At 40.1% G+C, this 20,252-nt stretch overlaps 3 protein-coding genes across 4 annotated transcripts; 2 read left to right on the forward strand and 1 right to left on the reverse strand.

The window, feature by feature from the left end:
* Positions 1–1,173: 1,173 nt before the first annotated feature.
* Positions 1,174–4,956, forward strand: hnrnpaba (heterogeneous nuclear ribonucleoprotein A/Ba). Of its 2 annotated transcripts, none has more exons than XM_084719310.1 (9): positions 1,174–1,321; positions 1,804–2,033; positions 2,465–2,633; positions 2,735–2,893; positions 2,983–3,114; positions 3,211–3,301; positions 3,436–3,591; positions 3,701–3,789; positions 4,232–4,956. In XM_084719310.1, exons 2-8 carry the CDS (start codon positions 1,819–1,821, stop codon positions 3,772–3,774), a joined length of 996 nt encoding a protein of 331 aa, XP_084575436.1. In that variant the 5' UTR covers positions 1,174–1,321; positions 1,804–1,818; the 3' UTR covers positions 3,775–3,789; positions 4,232–4,956. The 2 variants fall into 2 exon arrangements, with proteins under 2 accessions (XP_084575436.1, XP_084575435.1); XM_084719309.1 differs by having other exon boundaries at positions 1,232–1,373.
* phykpl (5-phosphohydroxy-L-lysine phospho-lyase) lies at positions 4,632–12,266 on the reverse strand. The gene is made up of 12 exons (XM_084719308.1): positions 12,131–12,266; positions 11,905–12,023; positions 11,616–11,775; positions 11,162–11,236; positions 10,989–11,076; positions 10,783–10,899; positions 9,819–9,901; positions 9,509–9,734; positions 8,276–8,430; positions 6,227–6,316; positions 6,006–6,139; positions 4,632–5,863 (listed from the first exon to the last, which is right to left on the reverse strand). The coding sequence occupies exons 1-12, from the start codon at positions 12,187–12,189 to the stop codon at positions 5,820–5,822; spliced, it is 1,350 nt and encodes a 449-aa protein (XP_084575434.1). The 5' UTR covers positions 12,190–12,266; the 3' UTR covers positions 4,632–5,819.
* A 617-nt stretch (positions 12,267–12,883) lies between these two features.
* Positions 12,884–19,174, forward strand: LOC146326944 (protein FAM53C-like). Its single transcript, XM_084719311.1, has 5 exons — positions 12,884–13,018; positions 15,135–15,381; positions 15,483–15,543; positions 15,629–16,461; positions 18,516–19,174. Exons 2-5 carry the CDS (start codon positions 15,298–15,300, stop codon positions 18,774–18,776), a joined length of 1,239 nt encoding a protein of 412 aa, XP_084575437.1. The 5' UTR covers positions 12,884–13,018; positions 15,135–15,297; the 3' UTR covers positions 18,777–19,174.
* Positions 19,175–20,252: the final 1,078 nt, after the last annotated feature.

Below are 20,252 nucleotides of genomic sequence, written 5' to 3' on the forward strand. Positions count from 1 at the left end.
TGAGCAGGACTGTACCAAATTAACTGAAATGGCTGTATGACATGAGCTGAGATGACGGCATTAAGTAAGTTGAACCAAGCACTAAGACTGCTTTAACCAGCTTCATCTCGTGTCTCTCCTCTGGAAATTGGTCGCAAACATAAAATTTATTGTTGTCAAAGTACCCCAGCTGGTAAAGGACCTACACGTGCATACAGCCCTAAACAATTTTTGTTAGTGAATTCACTATCCAGAGTAGATAACTTAAGTTAGTCAAAATGAGCATAACTGAATTTTACTGTTGTACTGCTTTACATCAGTTTGCATGGAGGGTAACAGATTTATTATGTAGGAGCATAACCTCAACGAACATTGCAAAAGTAGTGTTATGTGTTTATTGATGACAATGATTCAAAAAAGGAATAAAAAAAAAAGATTTTTTGTACTTACTGAGACTAAAAGCAATTCGACTGCAGGTTATTTGGTCTGCAGATTGTAGATGTATGTGGTTTCTAACTCACTGTGTAAACAGAGAGCTGCTGGTTATTGCATAGACTCTGGTCCCTGCAGCCTGCGCAGAAGAAATACATGGAGGCACAATAAATCAAGTGAATTTACTTTCATTATAGAAAGTCAGAGACAGTTCAATGCATCTCTTATTAATTACCACAGAGATGAATCAACGCCTCTCAGTCTCAATAAAAACTGTGTGAACGTAACAAAGTGGCGTTAATCGAGGACCTATTGCACTTTGTGTATTTTATGGTGTCTATAATTTTGCCCAATTCATGTTCAGTTTGCTCTTTCTGTTTAAACTACTGTGCGACAAATGCTCTTAAAGGCCACGATTAAAGCGCTTTCTGTGTTTATTCATCATTAATGTTCAAAGATGTGAGAGAGACATTTTTCACATACTGTTCCTTTTTTTCCACGACGCTGAAATGTGCTACTGTTGCATTTGACTATTTTTTTCAGGTTATGAATGGCAGCGCCAGTGAATAACATCCGATGAGTAACTCTTCGAAACATTATGCGAAACATCGTTCATCATTTTTCCGCTATGTCGATCGACATAGTTGGATTTACCGAGGAAAATCTTTTTTATCATCAGAAGCCGAAAAGGTAGAGTTCTTTCCTGTGAGTTGGGGGCGTGAACATCTTCTGTGAAAAGAAAGCGGCGTGCACGTGATTGGTCAGCGCCATGAGTGGCAGCGGTGACCAATCAATCAGATGGCTCCGCCGCAGAAATGTCGTTTTTTTCTGCCGGTTCTAGAAAACCAACCACGAGTTGTCGTCGTGTGGGAGAATCCATCTTGAAGAGAGCTCTCCGGTTGTGTGACCAGTAAGCAGGTTTTCGTTCTTCATTAGCCTTGGTTTTTTCTTTGTATTGTCACGTAAGTACTCTGTTTGTCGTAGTCTTTTCACAGTTTCTCTATTAAACGTATATGATGTGTGTGTGGATTACTAGAAAATGTGGGCCTACAGTGCGTCTTTAACGGCCTCTGCATTACGTAACTGCGAATTTAGAGTTGTACGGCCAGACTTGTGTTATCAGCGTGGTACAGATGGTTACTTTTTCTAATCTCTAACAGAAATGTACTTTAAATGTTGGGTGGTTGCCGTGTTGCAAGCAAACTGTTTGCCGTTTGCTGGCATTCGGCAACAGATAGGGCCTTCTATGAATGTATGGAACGCAACGGTGCCGGCCAAAATGGTGGGAAATGCATGCATTGGCACCGTGTAAATGGCGAAGCATGTACGGCATGACGGATTATATAACCACCTTGATTTTTACACCTGGATTTTCTTCACTTTTTGGTGTAGGTATAATAGTTCAAAATGTCTGAGACAGAGCAGCAGTACATGGAAACATCAGAAAACGGCCACGAAGTCGATGATGATTATAACGGAGCCGGCCACACCGAAGAGGGGATCGACGAGAGCGCCGCGAATGACTGCGGAGAGGGCGAAGGGCCCGACGCGGACGAGAATTCGCAAAACGGCGGCACGGAGGGCGGTCAGATCGACGCCAGCAAAGGCGAGGAGGATGCTGGGTGAGTTTAAAACGCCACATTGTGCATCTTTTGTGAAAACGACCTTTAAAATAAGAGCTCGTGGTTTGCCATGTTTCTTTGTTCAACCGGTCTTTGTTGGCGCCATATGCAGAGCGGAGGGGGGATGGGCGCTCGAGCAGAGATCAAATCTAACGTGTAGTGGCTCGCGAGCGACTATAGATAAGGGGTGTGCTGTGGTCATATTGTCGTGATTTTCATTATATTGTATTAATGTTGTAAATTAGCCTGGAAGCGTATCAACTGTAGCATGCCTCCATGCGCCAGTGGGTCAACAGATGTTCGGGAACAGTGTGTACATTTACACCCCCCTCCTGCCCAGCACCACCCCCACCCCGCAGCCATATATAAAGTTAGAGTAGCAGCACAGCCTGTAATGTTCAACATGTCCCTCTGCCATTTTCTGCGTGCAGGAAAATGTTTGTCGGTGGTCTCAGCTGGGACACGAGCAAGAAGGATCTCAAGGATTACTTCTCTAAATTCGGTGAGGTGACGGACTGCACCATCAAGATGGACCAGCAGACAGGCCGGTCAAGAGGATTCGGCTTCATTCTCTTTAAAGATGCAACCAGTGTAGACAAGGTGAGTTGGGGGGAGTAATTATGCTTGTGCTTGATTTGTTTATAAGACAAACAGTTTTCAATATTTTCCTTTCTCTATCTTTGTGTTTTGTTATTTTTTAGGTTCTTGAACAGAAGGAGCACAAGTTGGACGGCAGAGTGATTGACCCCAAGAAGGCCATGGCCATGAAGAAGGATCCAGTCAAGAAAATCTTTGTGGGAGGCCTTAACCCTGACACCTCAAAGGAAGTCATCCAGGAGTACTTTGGGACCTTTGGAGAGGTATAACATTAAATCAGTTTTTTGTCAGTTTATTAAGGAATTGCAAGTGAAATTTGTTGTTTTAAAAGTTTTTGTTTTTTGACTTGCAGATTGAGACCATCGAGCTTCCACAAGATCCGAAGACGGAAAAGAGGAGGGGATTCGTATTCATCACATACAAAGAAGAGGCTCCTGTTAAGAAGGTTATGGAGAAGAAATACCACAACGTCGGTGGAAGCAAGGTAATATTGCACGTTCTGCATCCTGGTGAAATTGGGTATCCATTTTTCATGTATCTTGCATAAGATGTGTCACTGTACTCTTGTGTGGTGTTCCAGTGTGAAATTAAAATAGCCCAGCCCAAAGAGGTCTACCAGCAGCAGCAGTATGGAGCCCGTGGATACGGAGGACGCGGCAGAGGCCGTGGAGGTAAGCACACTGTTGAACATATAACAGCAAAATCTTCGTCTTGAACTCAGTGCAGTAATTAAATGTGTTTAGAGTAACCGTTTCATTTGTGTGTGCTGGAGAGTTGTGACAAAGGCTTCATTTGTCGTTTCTAGGCCAGGGCCAGAACTGGAATCAAGGTTACAACAACTACTGGAACCAGGGATACAACCAGAACTACGGCTACGGACAGCAAGGCTATGGATACGGCGGCTACGGCAACTATGACTACTCTGCTGGTTATTACGGCTATGGGGGTGGCTACGATTACAGTAAGCGATAAGTGCCCCCAGGGAACGAAAAAGAATGAGAGAAACTTTATTTTTCTTGGTCCTCCTTGTTGTACAGAAGAACTCAGTCCCTTTTTCTCTTGTCCTCCAGACCAGGGCAATGCAAGCTATGGGAAAAGTCCAAGACGTGGTGGAGGCCACCAGACTAGCTACAAGCCATACTGATCACACGTAGTGCAGGTATGCATTTTTGCATCATCCGTGGTAGTATGAGAACATAGCTGTAACCATTGGTGCCTTTTTGACCCCAAAGATGTCCATCTACTCTAAATCCATTCAAGCATTGTGGTGGGGTTAGGGTAGGCCGTGTTGTGGGGTCTGTGATCATTAAAAGATGGATTCATTCCACCTGTCAGCCATCTTAAGATGCATCTCTACAGACACTACTTGATCAATAAGGGTTGAGTTGGTGGTGGTTTGAGAACAGGAATAAGGACCGTTTCACTTTTCACCTTGGTGCTAGGTGTGTAATAACTAGCGGTTGTGCCCCCCTTTCCCCCCCAAATTGTCTGTCCATTCACTGACCTGTCAAACTCATTCATGCACCTGTCTGTCTTTGTGTAACTGCATGCCATACTTGGTTTATTCTCAGTAACGTTAAGCACCATGTTTTTCTCTTAAGGTCTAAAGTAAATAAGAAAAGAGATCCATGGTCTGACCACAGCGAACATGGGCTCTGGCTTTTCCTTTGGAGTTGGCAGAAATTTGGACTCATGCTCCATTTGTACAGATCAAGTGAGGAACTGGGGAAGCAAATGTCACTTTTCCACTTTTTATTTTATATTGTTTTGTGTCCATTTACATTTCCAGTGATGGAAGTGTTATTTTTACTGTACTTTTTGGTACCTTTTTGAATCTAATGTATTGTATGGTTGTATTTTTACATGTCTACTGGATTTACAGATGAGCAGGAGCAAGAGCTTTTAAAGCTCACAAATAAAACAATTTTGCTTTTTTTTCCTTTTGGTGTTTCTAGATCTTTAGTTATTTTCTCCCGTGCTGAGTGTTGGATGCGAGTTGCATGGCTTCAGATGTGGGGTGAGGCTAAATAAGGGATTTAAACTAATCAAAGGGTTCATTGTAAGCGTGTCAATGTTTGCAGATGGTCTAGTAGACGAAGACAACCAGCATCTTTTGTTTTTTTTTGTTTGTTTGTTTTTTTTTTCTTTCTTTTGGCTTTTAAGGAGATTCTTCCCCCATCATGTTTGCAATTTTAAGTGGCTTTACTAGTGTTATTCAACTGAACGCAAGCCTGTTAATGTACGAGGGTACTCCCTCTTCTCACTGGAAACTCATTCCTCTAGTGTCTTGGGCAAATTGGTAGAAATAAACTTTTGGTTTATATTACACACGGATCTTTTTGTTATTATTTGTAAAGTTAATGTTAAATGTTTTGTACTGTTAAATGGCTTGCTTGTTATGTCACAAGTAATGTTAACATCTCTACGGAAGCTGTGGGAGAGTGCGTCACTATCTGCAGGATAACTGGCTGAGTGTTAATACCCACCCCACTAGATGTGAAACTGCGATACTTGAGCATTTTTGTGAATGTGTCCAGGAGTTAAAGATAGTGGTCTGGTAAGTGCTTATCTCAACCACACTGTACTGAGAACATGTTGCTGATCAGTTTGTAAGTTGGGACTTACTATCTAATATATAATGCTACTGTGGTTAAAAGAAAAATACATGAGTCAGGATGTTAAAAAGCATTAACTTTATTAGTTTCTTGATTTAAAAAACATCTTGATTTTTTTAAAAAAGTTGTAGTGTCACAATAACATCTTGTATATTTCTCATCTCCTAGCTAGTAATGTGCAACACTTTAAATTGGCTGGGTTTCATCAGTAAGGTGCTTGCGCCTGCTCATTCTTAGGGTTATACCTGGGGGAAGCACAGATTACAATATTTGACTTTTATGTTGCACAGCATTAGACAATGGAACAAATCAGTCATCCTTCAGTACTGTAATTCAAACTCACTGCCTTGATTTTAGCATTGATATAATTTACAGTTGATTAGAACATTTCAAACAGTGATGTCCCCACAGTGGTCGGAGTGGAGGGGCAGCAACATGTTCTGCCAAGAATGAAATTGTTTGATCTACTGAAACCTCAAATACAGACATTCATCTCTACCTCTGAACTTCATGAATGTGACAGTCTTGACGATGTCTGATGCAATTAAAAGTTTTTCTACAGGTTTAACAAACCTTAGATGTCTTCCTTTTCCAGTTTGAGGTTCCTGGTTTCAATGTCTGTGAGAACAAGAACATTTAATAATTCATTTTACACTCAGATTATGATTGTGTGTAAAATTAACTCATAGGGACAGTATCATTCAGATAGTCCTGTGGTAACTCTCCTCCTCTATAGAGTAAGGACTTGAGTGTCACTAACCTGAGAGGATGCGGTCAATACATTGTACCACCAGTTCTGCGTCCTCCATATTGAAGCACATGGGAGGTTTAAACTTCAAGACACTTTCCCAGGGGCCGTCTGTACTGACACAGATTCTATCCTCCTCTTTCAGCCTAATGTAAACAGGACATTGATTTAGACCAGGCACAGAGACTGTGTACACAAACAAAAAAATATTGTTTTGCTCTCCAGTCTTGTACCTCTTAACCAGCAACGCAGCTGTTTGTGTGGCAGGAGTCTTTTTCTCCTTGTCTGTAACCAGCTCAAGACCCACAAACAGTCCCATACCTCTGAAAAAGAAAGACGATGAAAAAACTTTAGATTTTTTGTTTTTATTTGACAGAATGAGTCAGGAGAGAGAAATGGGGTTGAGTCCCATGTGTGCCACCTCAACATTCCCAAAGGGACATAGTGTTATGTGGCAGTTATGGTGATCAAAATAGCTTTGCGACATCTGACATATAGTGATATATTAATGTCACACCACTACGGTTAACTGTGGTTTCAAGACGCCAAATGAAAAACTGGTTTATATTCAGTATATCCATAGGGTGTATCTCAGAATCAGGCAACACGTTTGCTTTACAGAGCAGCAAATCTTTGGTGCAAGTCCTTACATGGCTGAAGATTATTGATGGAAGAGTGATTATCTGAAATCTACAGCTGTGTGCAATGACTCAATTTTATTAATTTAGCTCATTTGTTATGAGAAGTAAATTACTGGGATTTTTGGCTAGCAGAGGGGCAACTGTTAATGTAATTAGTTTACTTTTACTTTAAGGTTGAATGAAATGGAAAATGGATAGGGGTTCATTTTTACTTTACACAAACACACAAGTTGGTGACATAGTAGTGTAATGATATTTTGAATCCCAATAGCTTGTCACTGTATAAATCACAATCTTTGTTTCCTATTGGTGGAAGAAATATTGGGGTTGTTTACTTAACCCTCTATGGTGTGCATTATGATGCCAGTGGGTAAGAAAACATTTTGTAATGTTTTTTGTCACAAAATAAATAATTGAATGAAAAAAAAATTAACGGTACATTAGGATGAGTTGCTTTACAGCAACACTGTTCCATAATGGTAAGAAATGGGAAAAAAAAAGATGTAGATGTAAACTATTATTAAAATTTCTTACAATACTTATGTAAAATATTCAGTTGCCTTACCAGTTTAAAATTTATGCTGGTAGAAACTGAAGAACAATCAAAATTAACTTTTCATTGGTTTGTGTGTCGGGGTTAAGTAAAAGGATTAATATTGCATTGTGAAAATACAAGTACAAGTCCTGCAGTCAAAACCCTACTTAATTCAGTAGTACTTAGTAAAACATTGAAAGGGACCATTGTCGCTGATACTTTGATTAAACTGAAATACTTTAATTAACTACTTTAATTAAAACTAAATTTTCCTTACAATACATATTATATAGGATGTTTTTGGATTAATATTAGTTTCATTTATATGCAGTTTGCATTTTAGTCCTGTGGATGTTGGGTAGTTAAATCTATAGCAGTGCACCATATTCTGTAAGATTATTGCATTTGCAGTGAGAACCTCATATCTATATCAACTTTCCATGACCTCAGTTTTCAGCTTTGTGACAGTGTTTTTTCTGGCTAATCCAGGAGCGTTTTAAAACTTAAAAATTACAATTACAGTTGAACAGAGAGAGAGACAAGATGAGCATTAAGATGACTCTAAGAAAATCATGTTTTGTGTTTACACATTGCAGCACAAATAAGGATTGATTTAAAGTGTACAGGCACAACTGACTTTCTTTTGTCTAATACTGTATCACACTGTATCTGTTTAATTAAGATGCTAAGATGTTATGTCTGACGTATTGCAGCCAATAGACCGTTTTCACAGCTGCCATTTGGACATAAAATAGTAGTATTATTAATTAGTATCACTGGTAACACCTGTGTTTACCCTTCTACTTCATATTAACATGGCTGCTGTGGAGAAGTTCTATTCTAATGGTACAAGAGCTGATAAAACACATACTCATACTGTCCTTAAAAGAGGTTTAACTGGCCAGGATAAAAGAAAACACCTGTGTGGAGGAACCAATGGGGTGTAGGCTGTAACTTAAATCAGTGTTGGCGCTTAAATACTGATATGGTGCAGCAACTAAATGTTGACGAAACTGTCCTCATCAACTCATGCATTTTCATTACTGTTACTTCTTTTCAAAACTTTATTTAATGCCTTGAACACCGGGAACAGAATACATACTTACCTGACATCACCAATAATTGGATGTTTTGTTTGTAGCTTTGAGAGCAAATCTTTAAGATGCGCTCCCACCCGTGTGGCGTTTCCTCTCAGGTCATCTTTCTCTATCACGTCAAGGACCGCCAGACCAATTGCACAGGACACTGGGTTCCCTCCGAACTGTATGAAGTTGTAGAGAACTTTCACCTTTTCATCTATATGCAAGCTTAATGCAGAAATGTTGTATTTTTTCATAGTATGTTTTGTTTTCTACCTTAAGTGCAATTAACTTCAGAAATTCTAGGTAATAATAATAAATGATTTGTGCAACAATGTGATGGTAAATTAAGCAGTGGCCAAACTCTTATTTGTGGACAACATCCAACAAACAACTGCTAAAGATCCTCGCCTCAGTGTGTGCTCTTGGTAACCTGGAACTACTGTATTTATAAAGAGTACTTTCTAGACCTGCTGTATATGAAAAATGCCATGTGATAACGCTTAAGATTTGGCACTACACAAAGTCAAAATGACCACCATTAAAAAGTGAATAAAATCTCCTTTTTGGCAGGGTTCAGTTTTAATGTTTTTAACACTTGTCCAGATGGACAAGTGGGTCAGAAATCTACTTGTCCAGAGTCAATTTTAACTTACTGCATACATATTGTTAAAGCGATTGCAGTTAGGTTTAACCTAGGGCTGGAACGTCAAGATGATGTCAGAAAATAGTAAAAAAAAAAAGGTCCGTCCCACTTTCTGAAAGTTCAAATTGATGTCTTTTTTTTTTGTCAGTCCAAAAACCAAACATATTCATTTTAATACTGTAAGAATAAAGAAAGAAAAGCAAGAAATCTTCAGAGGCAAAAAAAAACATTTCCTGCCATTCTGTATTAAAAAAAATTACACGATTAATTGATCAAAATAGTTTAATTCTTTTTCACCACTTGCTCAAATAGGCAAGTGAGTTCCCAGTGAGTGGATAATCCTTATTTCTGAGCTCTGCTTTTGCCTTCTTACCTTGAAAAACCCTAATTTAATATAACTGTCATCAGTTCAGTGATAATAATAGGACCAACTATGATATCACATTAGACTGTGAATGTCATGATTTATGTAAAACTAAAAAAAAAAAAGTTCCTTATTACAAAAAGGCGTAGATATCGCTGGATTACCACTCTGTCTGTCAAACAGGAGAACCTACAGATGCCACCTTGAAGGAGCATTCAGTCATATAACACTGAGGCTACTGTATAGTCACCGTATTGAAGTACTCCACTCCGTTGGCTGTGAAAGCTCCAGCTATCTCTGCGGTGGTTGCCACACATGCCAGTGGATGCCCATTGCCCATCGGTTTGCCCATGGTCACTATGTCGGGACAGAAATCCTCCCCCTGCTGCTGGAAAGCCCAGAAGTGTCTCCCCAAACGCCCAAAGCCTGTCTGCACCTCATCAGCCACAAACACTCCACCAGCTGAGTGCACATATCTGTGGAAAGTGTGACACTTTTTCACCATTACTGTACATGTGACTGACAAAAAAACACGAACCCGAAGAATGAGTCACACTCACTCTGCAACTTTGGCTGAGTATCCTTGAGGCAAGATGATTTGCCCTCCCACACTTGGCAATGATTCAGCAAAGAAGGCAGAGATCTGTAGGAAAAGGTTGTAAATGTGCAATATAAATGTTATGCATGGGAAAGTTTGTTCAGGGTGTCTTTATGTATCAGCAAATTAAATGTAAGACTTTTTGATTCCACTATTTTATTAATTTTAAGGCCAATTTGATAATATAACTGAACATCAAATGATGAAATAAAGGCCCACTCTTCTGAGTACATACATATATACAATGTCAGTTGAAAATTATATGTGAGGCAAAATGACAATAACAGGTTGAGTCAAAGAACATTCATCCAAATACATGTATTAGTGTGAAAAAAATATAGATTTGTCCTTAATGATATTAATCACTATGACTGTCCTACAGCCAGGGTCTGAAATGAGGCTATTCTAGGTAGAATGCCACATTCTGTGCTTTATAGACCTCTGTATTATTATTGCAGTGCTCTATTTTGTAGTTTACACATGATTTTAAATAAATAGGTAATTGCCATTCTGTGCTATTTTGCCTACAATCGGGCATCATAATAATTTTAGTCAACTTCCTTGTGTTGACTGGGCTGATGATTGCTCCACTTTTTACAGCTTGTCTATTGCCACAGTATTGATAGGGCTGGACAATTATTTACCCAGCAATGTTGCACATTATTTAGCCAGTAACATTCCTTTGAAGGCATTTTGAGCTCAGAGTGAATTTTAGACCATGCTTACAGCATTAAGTGAAGAAATATTTAAAACCGGTCAGAACTAGTTAATACTTTTCATGGCATTTTACAAATAAATGTGAATTTAAAACTTTTTCAAGACCTTCCATACTGTTATTGCAGCATTATTCTGAGTGTCTCTGAGTGATGGTAAGTGTTACTATTACTGTTTTTATTCAGGCTGCATGCTAACTGTGATAACTGTACCTTACGACCATTCCTGTGCACCTCTTCTATCAGGTCTTTCACTGTATCCGCATATGCTTGACCCGGGTTGGGATGATCCTCTCTGTACAGGCCCCGGTAGGTGTCTGGTAAGGGTGCCTGGGAGGATGAAACACATTAAATCAGATAGACAGGACTCCACTGTTGGTCAGCAGTTTGTGTAATGATGGTCATAGAAATTTACACACCACATGAACCCATTCTTTCTGTCCTGTCAGTTTCCGGAACTTGTAAGGACTAATGTCGATGAGGGACATTAGATGTCCATGGTATGCGCTGGTATGAAAAGAGAGTTCATTATAATTGGTAAGCGAGTGTATCCTCAGAGGGTGAATATGTTGCATTAGAACAGAATACCTACTGGTCGAGCACAATGACATCCTCATGCTGGGTGTACTGCCGTGCCAGGCGAAGGGCAAGATCATTGGCCTCTGAACTGTCAGAAGAACAGGGTTATAAAATCAATCTAAATTTTGTCGCAATATGGCCAAGTGCATTATCCAACTCAAAGATGCATTTTCTTAGATAGAGAAAAAATGTGTGTCAAAACAGTGTTATAATTAAGGACTGCTGTACTGCAGAAATGCTCTGGCCTACGAATATCTTGTTCTCCAGATGCATGAAAAGCCAGTTGTCACGTCATCATGATTTATTTTAAAAAAATAGTTTTTTCAGTGACATTGAAACTTGTGATTCACAATATGATTTTTTTTAACCGTATCATGCAGCCCTACAGAAGAACAGATGTACAACCACTGGAAAGGACTTCAGGAATACCATGATGTGGTGTTGTGGTATTAAACAGCTTTATTTACCCAGAGTTAACGAAGTAGAAGACACACAGCTTCTCAGGCAGGGTGGCAGCCAGACGCTCTGCATACAAGACTATGTTGTCGTGCAGGAATCGTGAGTTTGTGTTCAGGAGGTCCATTTGTGCTGCTGCAGCCTTTGTAATGCTGGGGTGACAGTGGCCCACTACAACAGGCAACACAACGTTACTGACACATTAAGACTGTCTGCCACTAGGAGGCAGGAGTGTAACGTGATTTGTTTCATAGAAATAATAAATATGCACTAGTGACCACTTTGTGGTAAATGTTTTACCATGATGAACGTTGCTAATGCAGTCCAGATAGCGCTGGCCATTTTCATCGAATAGATATTGTCCTCTTGCTCTTACTATTTTCACCGGGTCGTCAGAGTAGAAGAGTCTACATGACTGCCTGTATTGAAATGAATGAATTCAGTCTGTGCTAAACTTTCGTTCACAGGATTACAAGCTAGCATGAAAAAAAAAAACAACAGTCGATCACAACTTTTCCATACATACCCGATTAATCTCTTTCTCATTGCGAGAGTTTCTTCTTTCCTGAGTTTATCTACTGCCATATTCTCTTTGGTTTCTCCCTCTCTCTGTGAACATATACCGCTACCAAACAACTATTGAGGCACTAAAGGAAGAGCTATCTCGAGGAGCATACAATTTTATGGAACTGTTTTTTTAAGTCTTGACATCCACTACGCATGCGTCAATGGTAGACTTGACGGGGATCGTGTGTAGAAAGGAACCCCAGATTCGCGAAAGATCTCGCGAGAATTATCATTCTAACCCCAACCATGATCATTCACTAACCCTACAGTTTTTGTTCCTAAACATTATCGCCATTTAACCACGGCACTGTTACATTATAAAACACAATTAGTTTTTACACGTTGCACAACGCCGCAACAATGCGTATGAATCTCGCGAGAGTTTCGCAAATCTTGGGTTCCATTCTAGACACGACCAGACTCGGTTCACGTCAACATCTATAGCTTAAACGTTTAACGTTTTTGTTTTTTGTTATAGGTAGGCAATCTAGATTTGATAGGTATTATGTTATTCTACTAGTATCAAAAATAATATACAACATTTTCTGTCGCTTTATTTAGAAGGGCTTAAACGGTGGGTCTGTCCACGTGAAAGAGACGTCTGAAATAAGTGTAACCTATATTGCAAACATATCGTTTCAGTTGGGACCACACGAATAAATGTCATATTTGAGAAGTATGCGTTATATAGGTTTTGATGGGTTTCCTCAACTTGCAATCTTTTGCAGTACGTTATTCACCGTACCTCTGTATTGGTATCGCCCAAAGGCTATAAATACTCTGCTAAACTGCTTTCTATCTGGTGCGCTGTGTGCAGCTTCGGTTGCTAAGGAACCGCTCAATGCAGGTAATACATCAGGACAGCTGTAGCATGCTAGCTTGCAAACAGGCTGCGTAACCAAGCTAATGCTATAACCAATTTAGATATACATCATCAGCCCAGCCGTTAAATTTATTAACGCCTCCATCCACATTACAATTTAACGAATCATGGCTGCAACTGGGTACGATGACAAGCCATTAACTGGTAGTAAACAGACTGAATGTGAGCAAGCTAACGCTAGTAACGTTAGTTAGGACACTTCTTATCCTATCAGCTAATATAGCTAACACACCCGGCTAATAACTTTGAGCTCCACGGGCAGCATCGTGTTGCTGAGCTAGCTTACTGTATACTTTGCTCACTAGCTAAAGTCGGTATCCAATTAATTTAGCCAGTAAATCAAGCCCTTAATAAATCGTATATTGTCAATGACAAACTGTTGTCCTGCTGCTAGCGTTAACGTTTTGGACAACGTTGCAGGCTTTTTAACTGGCTAACACAAAAGTTGTTTTTTTTAGATGAGGTTAAGCTGCGCAATACAGTCTTAAACTTATTTACTGGTTTGCATGTTACTGAAGACGTAATGTGACCGTATGCCAGACCTACTTTATTAACCTAACCCACAGTCTTTCTTATCAGCCTTTTGTGTAAGATGTGTCTCTATATACGTTTTGAAATTATCGTATTATTAATGTGAAGTAACGCTGAATTTAAAGTTTGTAGGTAAGATTGATAAAGTTTTAAATCAGCTGGTGGTTGACAGCACTGGTCATTGGTGTTTCTGAACAAATTAAGTCATTGTGTTGGGTGCAGAGCTGTTAACAGAGGCTGCTGCTACTGCCTCAGGAAGAGGTTCAGCCTGTGCCGGTGAAGTAGCTTGTCTTCTGGCATGTGGAACTAGGCTAGCAATGTAGCACCATGTTTGCCATAAGGAGGAGGGAGGCCCTGGAGGCCACATCTGACTGCCAGCATCAAGTGTTGAAACAAATGTCCTCGATGAGTAGGACTTTAATATTACCAATCCCTTGAATTCAAATTAAGATGCATAATTTGAAGTTAGTACAGTTTGTACACTAGTGTCTGGTTTGTGTCAGCTTTAACTGTACTGTAGTTTTTGGATGTCCTGTGCTTTAAAAGAGGAATGCAAAGGCTAGGAGGCCATATTATATTTTAACACAGTGGATAGAGTTTGTCATTTTGTTTTAGTTTCAGTTTTAGGTGTACAGTTTGTGCTGAGCAAAGGTTTACTGTGATTTCTTACATGAGTCACTGCAGGTTAATCTTCAAAGATGTTTGTGAATTGAGTCACTGTTGGATATTAAAAGCTAACTGTGGTATTCACATACAAAGAGACTGTCAGAAGAATAGGTGTTAATGAAATGGACATGCAGGCTGTCTTCTGGCCCTCTGCTCTCTGGGTACATCTCACCATTTTGGCTTTGCTTTGGTAATTTAAGCCCTTGAGACCTGGTCACTGTTCTTTTGTCCCCGTGCAAAGATACTGTGGCATTCTTCCAGCCCCTATCCCCATTCATTTTTCACACACTTCCCCCATCCTTACCCTTTTCGTTGCTCCCTCCCCCTTCTCCATTCACTTCACAACTCTTGTCATTTGTTTATTGGACCCAACTGGCTTTGACTGCCACAGTATTGCCCTAAAGTTTTTTTTATTTAACTTGGAACATGCACTTGATTTTCTTTAAAATAAAATTAGAATGTCAGTAATCCCAATATGAAATGTCAGTGTTCACTGTGCATGTTGGAATGTGAAGTGTTTCTTTGTTCTGGGTCTCCCCACGCCGATGTGTGTTCCCTCTGCCTTTGTGAACATGAATTTCTGCCTTTCATGTGCGACTGAGGCAACATGTAAATCCTTGCCTGGGTCTCATGTGGTAATATGTGGTCAGTTCACAAAACAAATTTATTAAGGCATAATGTTCCCTCTCTCTGGGCTTTTGTGCACTACAGCAGTTATAGCATGTGGAGGAAAGTCCCCACTAGCAGATTTTACACTATCCAAGGCCCAGTAGATCTGTCTGGCAAATCATAAGCTACCGTTAAATGACGTGTTTTCTCTGCAGTGTGTGTGATCTGTTCCAGTGAATCATTGACATTGTTTCATACTGATCTGTCCTTCTAGGTGGCATAAAGATGATGGTGGCATAGTGAGAAAGCTGGTCAGTCTGGCAGGTTGAGGTGTGGAGGGGACACCACAAACCACGCCAGGATTCTGACTAATAAAATTTCCACTACCCTCATCTCCTCATCAGCTCCATGTCTATCCCTGGATTGTAGCTACAATTATGGTGACGCTTATCACAGAGCAGCTCCGTAAGCAGAGTTTGGAAGAGCCTTATTATAAGGCATTCTCTTTCAATGTGAATGTGGTGAGTTGGATACAAAATTAAATCTTGAAATAGCTCTTTTTCCGTGATTCATGTTGTTTTATGAGTTCTGCTTTTGGATTTAAGTTATATTTCTGTTTCAGTCTTTACCTGCAGTGGGCTCCAGTCCCACTGTCTCATGGAGTGCTTGTAGAGCAACACAAGGCAAGTTTATTGAATCAAGTGCAGCATTTGCAACCTATCAGTGTGTGGGGGGGTCTGTCTCATGTCTTTGTGTTGGCATTTTCAGACACCAGTTCAGCTACACACCCATCATCCAAAGCCAGCCTTCTGGATGATTCCTGCGGACTAGACTCCCTATGGCCTCCTTCCCAATCTGGAGAACCCATTCAAAGACCAGAGGTTTTCTTCACAGACAAGGCTTTCCAAAGCTCACCCCCACCGCCACCTCCAAAACGCCACTGCCGCTCCCTCTCTGTTCCAGAGGACCTGTCTCGGTGCCGCTCCACCTGGCATCCTAGTGCATCTAGGGTTTGGACCCCAGTCAAACGTGGCAGTCAAAGTGGAGGAGCATCTAGTTCAGGCTCTGGAGCAAGCTCTTTGCCACTTTGCGGTCCCAGTTCCTCCTTCACCTCTTCATCCCTGCACTCATCTTCTAGTCCTACCTTCTTTAGCTTAGCACTGTCGTCTGACTCCCCACTGCCATGGAGCTTCCCATGGGACCCCTGTGACAAACTGAAAGGAGCCTGTTCTGCCTCCTTTGCTACTCCTTCCTCCTGCTCCTCTTCACCGGCCCCATTGGTTTCTCACTCGGTGCTGCAGCGGCGCTTCTCCCTCTCTCCCGTGCACATTCAGGATGCCTCTGTGGTGCTTCTGCCCCCCCGACCCTCCCCTGCCTCTGCTCTGGCATATAGCTGTTCTGGCATGGAACACCCAGCCCTGTCTCCATCTCCCACTTCAGCCTGCAGTACACCTTCCTCCTCTAGGCGTGACCTCCACCCAGCGCTGCCACGATGCCACTCACAGCCCTGTGACATGCGCAAACCTCGCTTGAAGAGGCGCCATGACCCCGATGTTCTGCCCTGCCCCAGGCCAGGCCTTGACTTCAGCAAGATGACACAGGTGAGCAACAAAGTCCATTGAGCTGTCAGGTTAGGTAATTTGTCACTCTCCTCATACAGATCATAACTGTGACGTTCTGGAAGTGAAAATCCCATTTGTATTGTGAATAGAGGATTTATTCATAATGTCATAACCATCCAAGGTAGAATTACCACAAGCTATGACATTGTGACACAATGGTAAATACTCCTGTAGAGGCCACAAGTCTGTATGATATCAGCCTTGTTTAAAAAAATGTGATGTCATGGAGCAGTTGTATACTACCCACAATTGCAAATGTATCAGAGATATAAACCACTATATTTTACATTACATATTACTGTTATTAATTGTTCAACACTTATAATGACAAAAGTTAAATTTAAGGAGAACCACTATCTTTTGCAGTGGTTTATCAGATTCATCTTGTAGTTGGTTGGCTTAGTTTCAGGCTTAAAATTCTATATAAAGATTTTCTGATATGTCAATAGAGTGAATGAACGGGAAATTCACTTTCTGAACCTGAGTAGTTGAAAAAGTGGGTGGTCACTGTTGAGCTCTATTGGTGCATGTATTGAGAAATACATAGTTAATGGTATCAGTAAGTAATCAGCTGGCCTGGGTTCACTTGTTGCCATGTTTTCTGTCGTCTGGATTTGGAGGGCAAAGTTAGCATCCTATCTCCCACAATTCTGGCTTAGCACAGCTAAGCTAAGTTTGGCCCCAATGCAGTCAACTCTCCTCATTCCAGACTGGTGTTTATGTTGGGGTTATTAGTGAAGAAGAGAACCCCCAGATCTGTTTCCATCTTCCTGTCTCATCCACATCAGTCAGGATTATGTTGAGCTGTGGTTTTGGTGCAGGAAATTTTACCTAGTTGGCAACAAAATTCATGACACAAGCCACCATTTTCCATTCATAATGAGACTCCTGTCACAGTTTCCTGGATGCAACTGTTTAATAAAGCAAAACTAACTCAACACCTTACCTTGATATTAAAATAATTTCCAAAGGCTCTAAAGACAAATCATAAAATACAAACTCCTTTTTACATTTATACCAGGGTTGCAAATTTTGTGCATTTTCCTCAACTGATACTTCAGAGTGTTGATCGATTAATCATTAATAAGACACGAAACATGTCTTTTTCTCATTTAAAGTTTTATTTAAACAATTATAGGGGCACATGAGTTATGTGAGACATTAATTCATTAAACCCAAACAGTGTAATGAACAGAACAAATGAACAAATGGCTCCACCAAACAAAACATTGTCAAACGGGACATTACTACTGCCATTTCTAGACTAACAAGCATACCAAATCATGAGGAAAAACATTGGAACTTACATTAATGGTTAAGAAATTTCAAATCAATAAAATTCTTTGCAGCTGATTAATGATTAACGTCCCTAGTCAAAGGTTTCCCTGGTTACAGCTGGTAAATAAAGCAAAACTAAGTTAACATTTCCCATAAAATTGCCATGAGAGAATTTCTCCCCAGGCTCTCAGAAAAATACTTAGACTTTTTCTGATACTTTAAACCCTTTTTAAAGTACACTCCTCATTTACTTTTGCAGGAATACATCACCATGACAAACCACGCTGTATGAACTCAGTTAAGTAGTTAGAAAGTTACAGTATGTTGGCTTGCTGTCACTTCTGGTACTTGACCTGCACATTCTAATCTATTTTTTCATTCTGTTACAGTTTTAACATATTTAATATAACAGAATGACATTTATGTAAATTAAAGTCTATAGTTTAAAGACTTAAGGGCTTTTAGGTTGATTCTTTGCCTGTTTGTATGTCAGATCACACGTGCCAGCAAGCCCATTAAATCTGTACTTAATCTAGAAACAGGTATGGCAACTTCCTGACATTGCCAGTGATATCATCACTGCCTCACCTGTATTTTATTGCCTTTTGGGTGTGGATTGTGAGATGTGTGAAGCTGATAATTCAACTACAAGACTGAATGTTCAGAATGAGACTGGGTACCATGTTAGTAACATGTTTTGCACTAGTTAAATGCTAAAATAAATTACAATCATGACTCTTCTTTCTTCTGTGTAGATTGGTAATCAAGAGAGCCTAGCGTGTGGTACTGGAGGCTGTGTAGTCCAAGTGACTTCCCAGGCAGAGCAGCGCTCAGCCTTCTCTCCTGCTGAGTTCCTGGGACGAGCCAGCATTGGGCCTTTAAGTGAAAGTGAAGAAGAAGAGGAGGAGGAGGAGGAAGAGGATCAAAGAAAAAGGACTGTAATAGAAGGAGGACAAAAGATTGTTTTTGAAAGAGACTGCACAGAACTGGACTTGAACCTTATAGAAGAGAACTGAACCACTCCTCGGTGCTCCCAGTGTGATTACTGCATCCATAACCATGTTAAGCACACCTGTAGGCTTTGTGTGTTCTTCTGGCAGAGTCCTTGGGAACCTGCTGCCCTCCTAAGGCATATGTCCAGATCTCATAATCAAGAAAACCAAGCAATTAGAAGCTAATATCAAATTACAATGTTATAGGGAAATGTGCATGAGCAAATAAGCTAGTTTCCATGCACACAGTTTAGCTAATATTTCATGTTGATACAAGTCTTAATTTCCGTTAACCATTGGTACACATCTTGATATCCTTACATATCCTTAACAAGAATGCTGTATACTGGAGAAAGCAGAGTGTGCTTAATATTTCCTTTAAGGTGATTTGAATGCACACTAAAAGCTGACTTAAAGGAGAAATATCTAAGACCCTAGCGTTGAAAAATTTACTGCAGTTCAAATAGAGAATTACAGCTTTAGACGGTATATTAAGGTTGAATCCCCGTTTGATATGATCTATGGTTGAATCCAGTTCTTTCCCTCCACGCTCTCCTCATACTCCTGCTCAGGCAGGTTTCTTGCAGAGTGCACAGACACAGAACAGGAGCACAAGATGAACGTAACAATGACAATTGTTAAAGTGACAATGACAAGCAACGAGTCCTACACTATAAGTCGATCAGCTGTTCATAATTGTCACTTGTTTGTCAGTGTAAAGCTAAGCCCCTTATCCTGAAAACAAAAGCCAACTGATGTGAAAATACACATTCTGGAGTTGGAGTTCAGTTACTGCCTGTCTTACTGCCTGCTAGACACCATTAACATATTGCTGAATTTAAAAGTTATAATGATCTACTCCTCATAAAAGAGTATTCTTACTACTTATAAACAGACAGTTTATCATTCAACATTAATTTTAACTCTAATAATTGTGAAACAGGCAAACAAAAACAGATGTTTCATATTGGCCGAAGCGTTGTGGGCAGAGAGGCAAGTATTTCAACTTACTGTTTCCTTCATCTCTGGTGACATATCATGGTCATTTTATGATTTAATATAGTAAATATTTTGCATATTTCTCATTTAATGGGATGGAGGTAAGCTTTCCTCAGTGCCCCATTAGATACTGGTCTACTTTTGTATGTGGATCTATGAATTTGGAATTGACTGTATGGAGCTGTTCAATGTGGATCAATGTTGCCATGTATTGGTCAGAATATTTTAGCAGCCCAAACAACATACAAATGCTGATCTATGTGTAAATGCTCTCCTGTAGGTTTAACAAGATACATTCCAGGACTTCTCTGCAGTACCTTAAATCCCTCATGGACCCCCTGAAGACACGTCTACTTTTACTGCTGTTCCATCATTAATTTCGCACGTCATTTTGGATTAACTCCACATTATCAAAGGGAGGCTCTTCTTGTTATAGCAGAAATAATAGCTCCCCCTTTTGTTCATATTGGAGTTTTCTTAATTATTTGATCATAAACACAC

This window comes from Lutjanus erythropterus, chromosome 5 (genome assembly GCF_056507025.1).
Source record: "Lutjanus erythropterus isolate fLutEry1 chromosome 5, fLutEry1.hap2, whole genome shotgun sequence".
Classification (NCBI taxonomy): Eukaryota; Metazoa; Chordata; class Actinopteri; order Lutjaniformes; family Lutjanidae; genus Lutjanus; species Lutjanus erythropterus.

Coding starts and splice junctions, on each gene's coding strand:
- hnrnpaba (XM_084719310.1), top strand. CDS start 1,819: ATGTCTGAGACAGAGCAGCAGTACATGGAAACATCAGAAAACGGCCAC. Junction 2,894..2,982: donor ACTTTGGGACCTTTGGAGAG/GTATAACATTAA, acceptor TTTGACTTGCAG/ATTGAGACCATCGAGCTTCC. Junction 3,592..3,700: donor TGGGGGTGGCTACGATTACA/GTAAGCGATAAG, acceptor CTTGTCCTCCAG/ACCAGGGCAATGCAAGCTAT.
- phykpl (XM_084719308.1), bottom strand. CDS start 12,189: ATGGCAGTAGATAAACTCAGGAAAGAAGAAACTCTCGCAATGAGAAAG. Junction 9,902..10,782: donor TGCACAGGAATGGTCGTAAG/GTACAGTTATCA, acceptor CTTTTCCTACAG/ATCTCTGCCTTCTTTGCTGA. Junction 8,431..9,508: donor GAGTGGAGTACTTCAATACG/GTGACTATACAG, acceptor AACTTCATACAG/TTCGGAGGGAACCCAGTGTC.
- LOC146326944 (XM_084719311.1), top strand. CDS start 15,298: ATGGTGACGCTTATCACAGAGCAGCTCCGTAAGCAGAGTTTGGAAGAG. Junction 15,382..15,482: donor TCTCTTTCAATGTGAATGTG/GTGAGTTGGATA, acceptor TTTCTGTTTCAG/TCTTTACCTGCAGTGGGCTC. Junction 16,462..18,515: donor ACTTCAGCAAGATGACACAG/GTGAGCAACAAA, acceptor TCTTCTGTGTAG/ATTGGTAATCAAGAGAGCCT.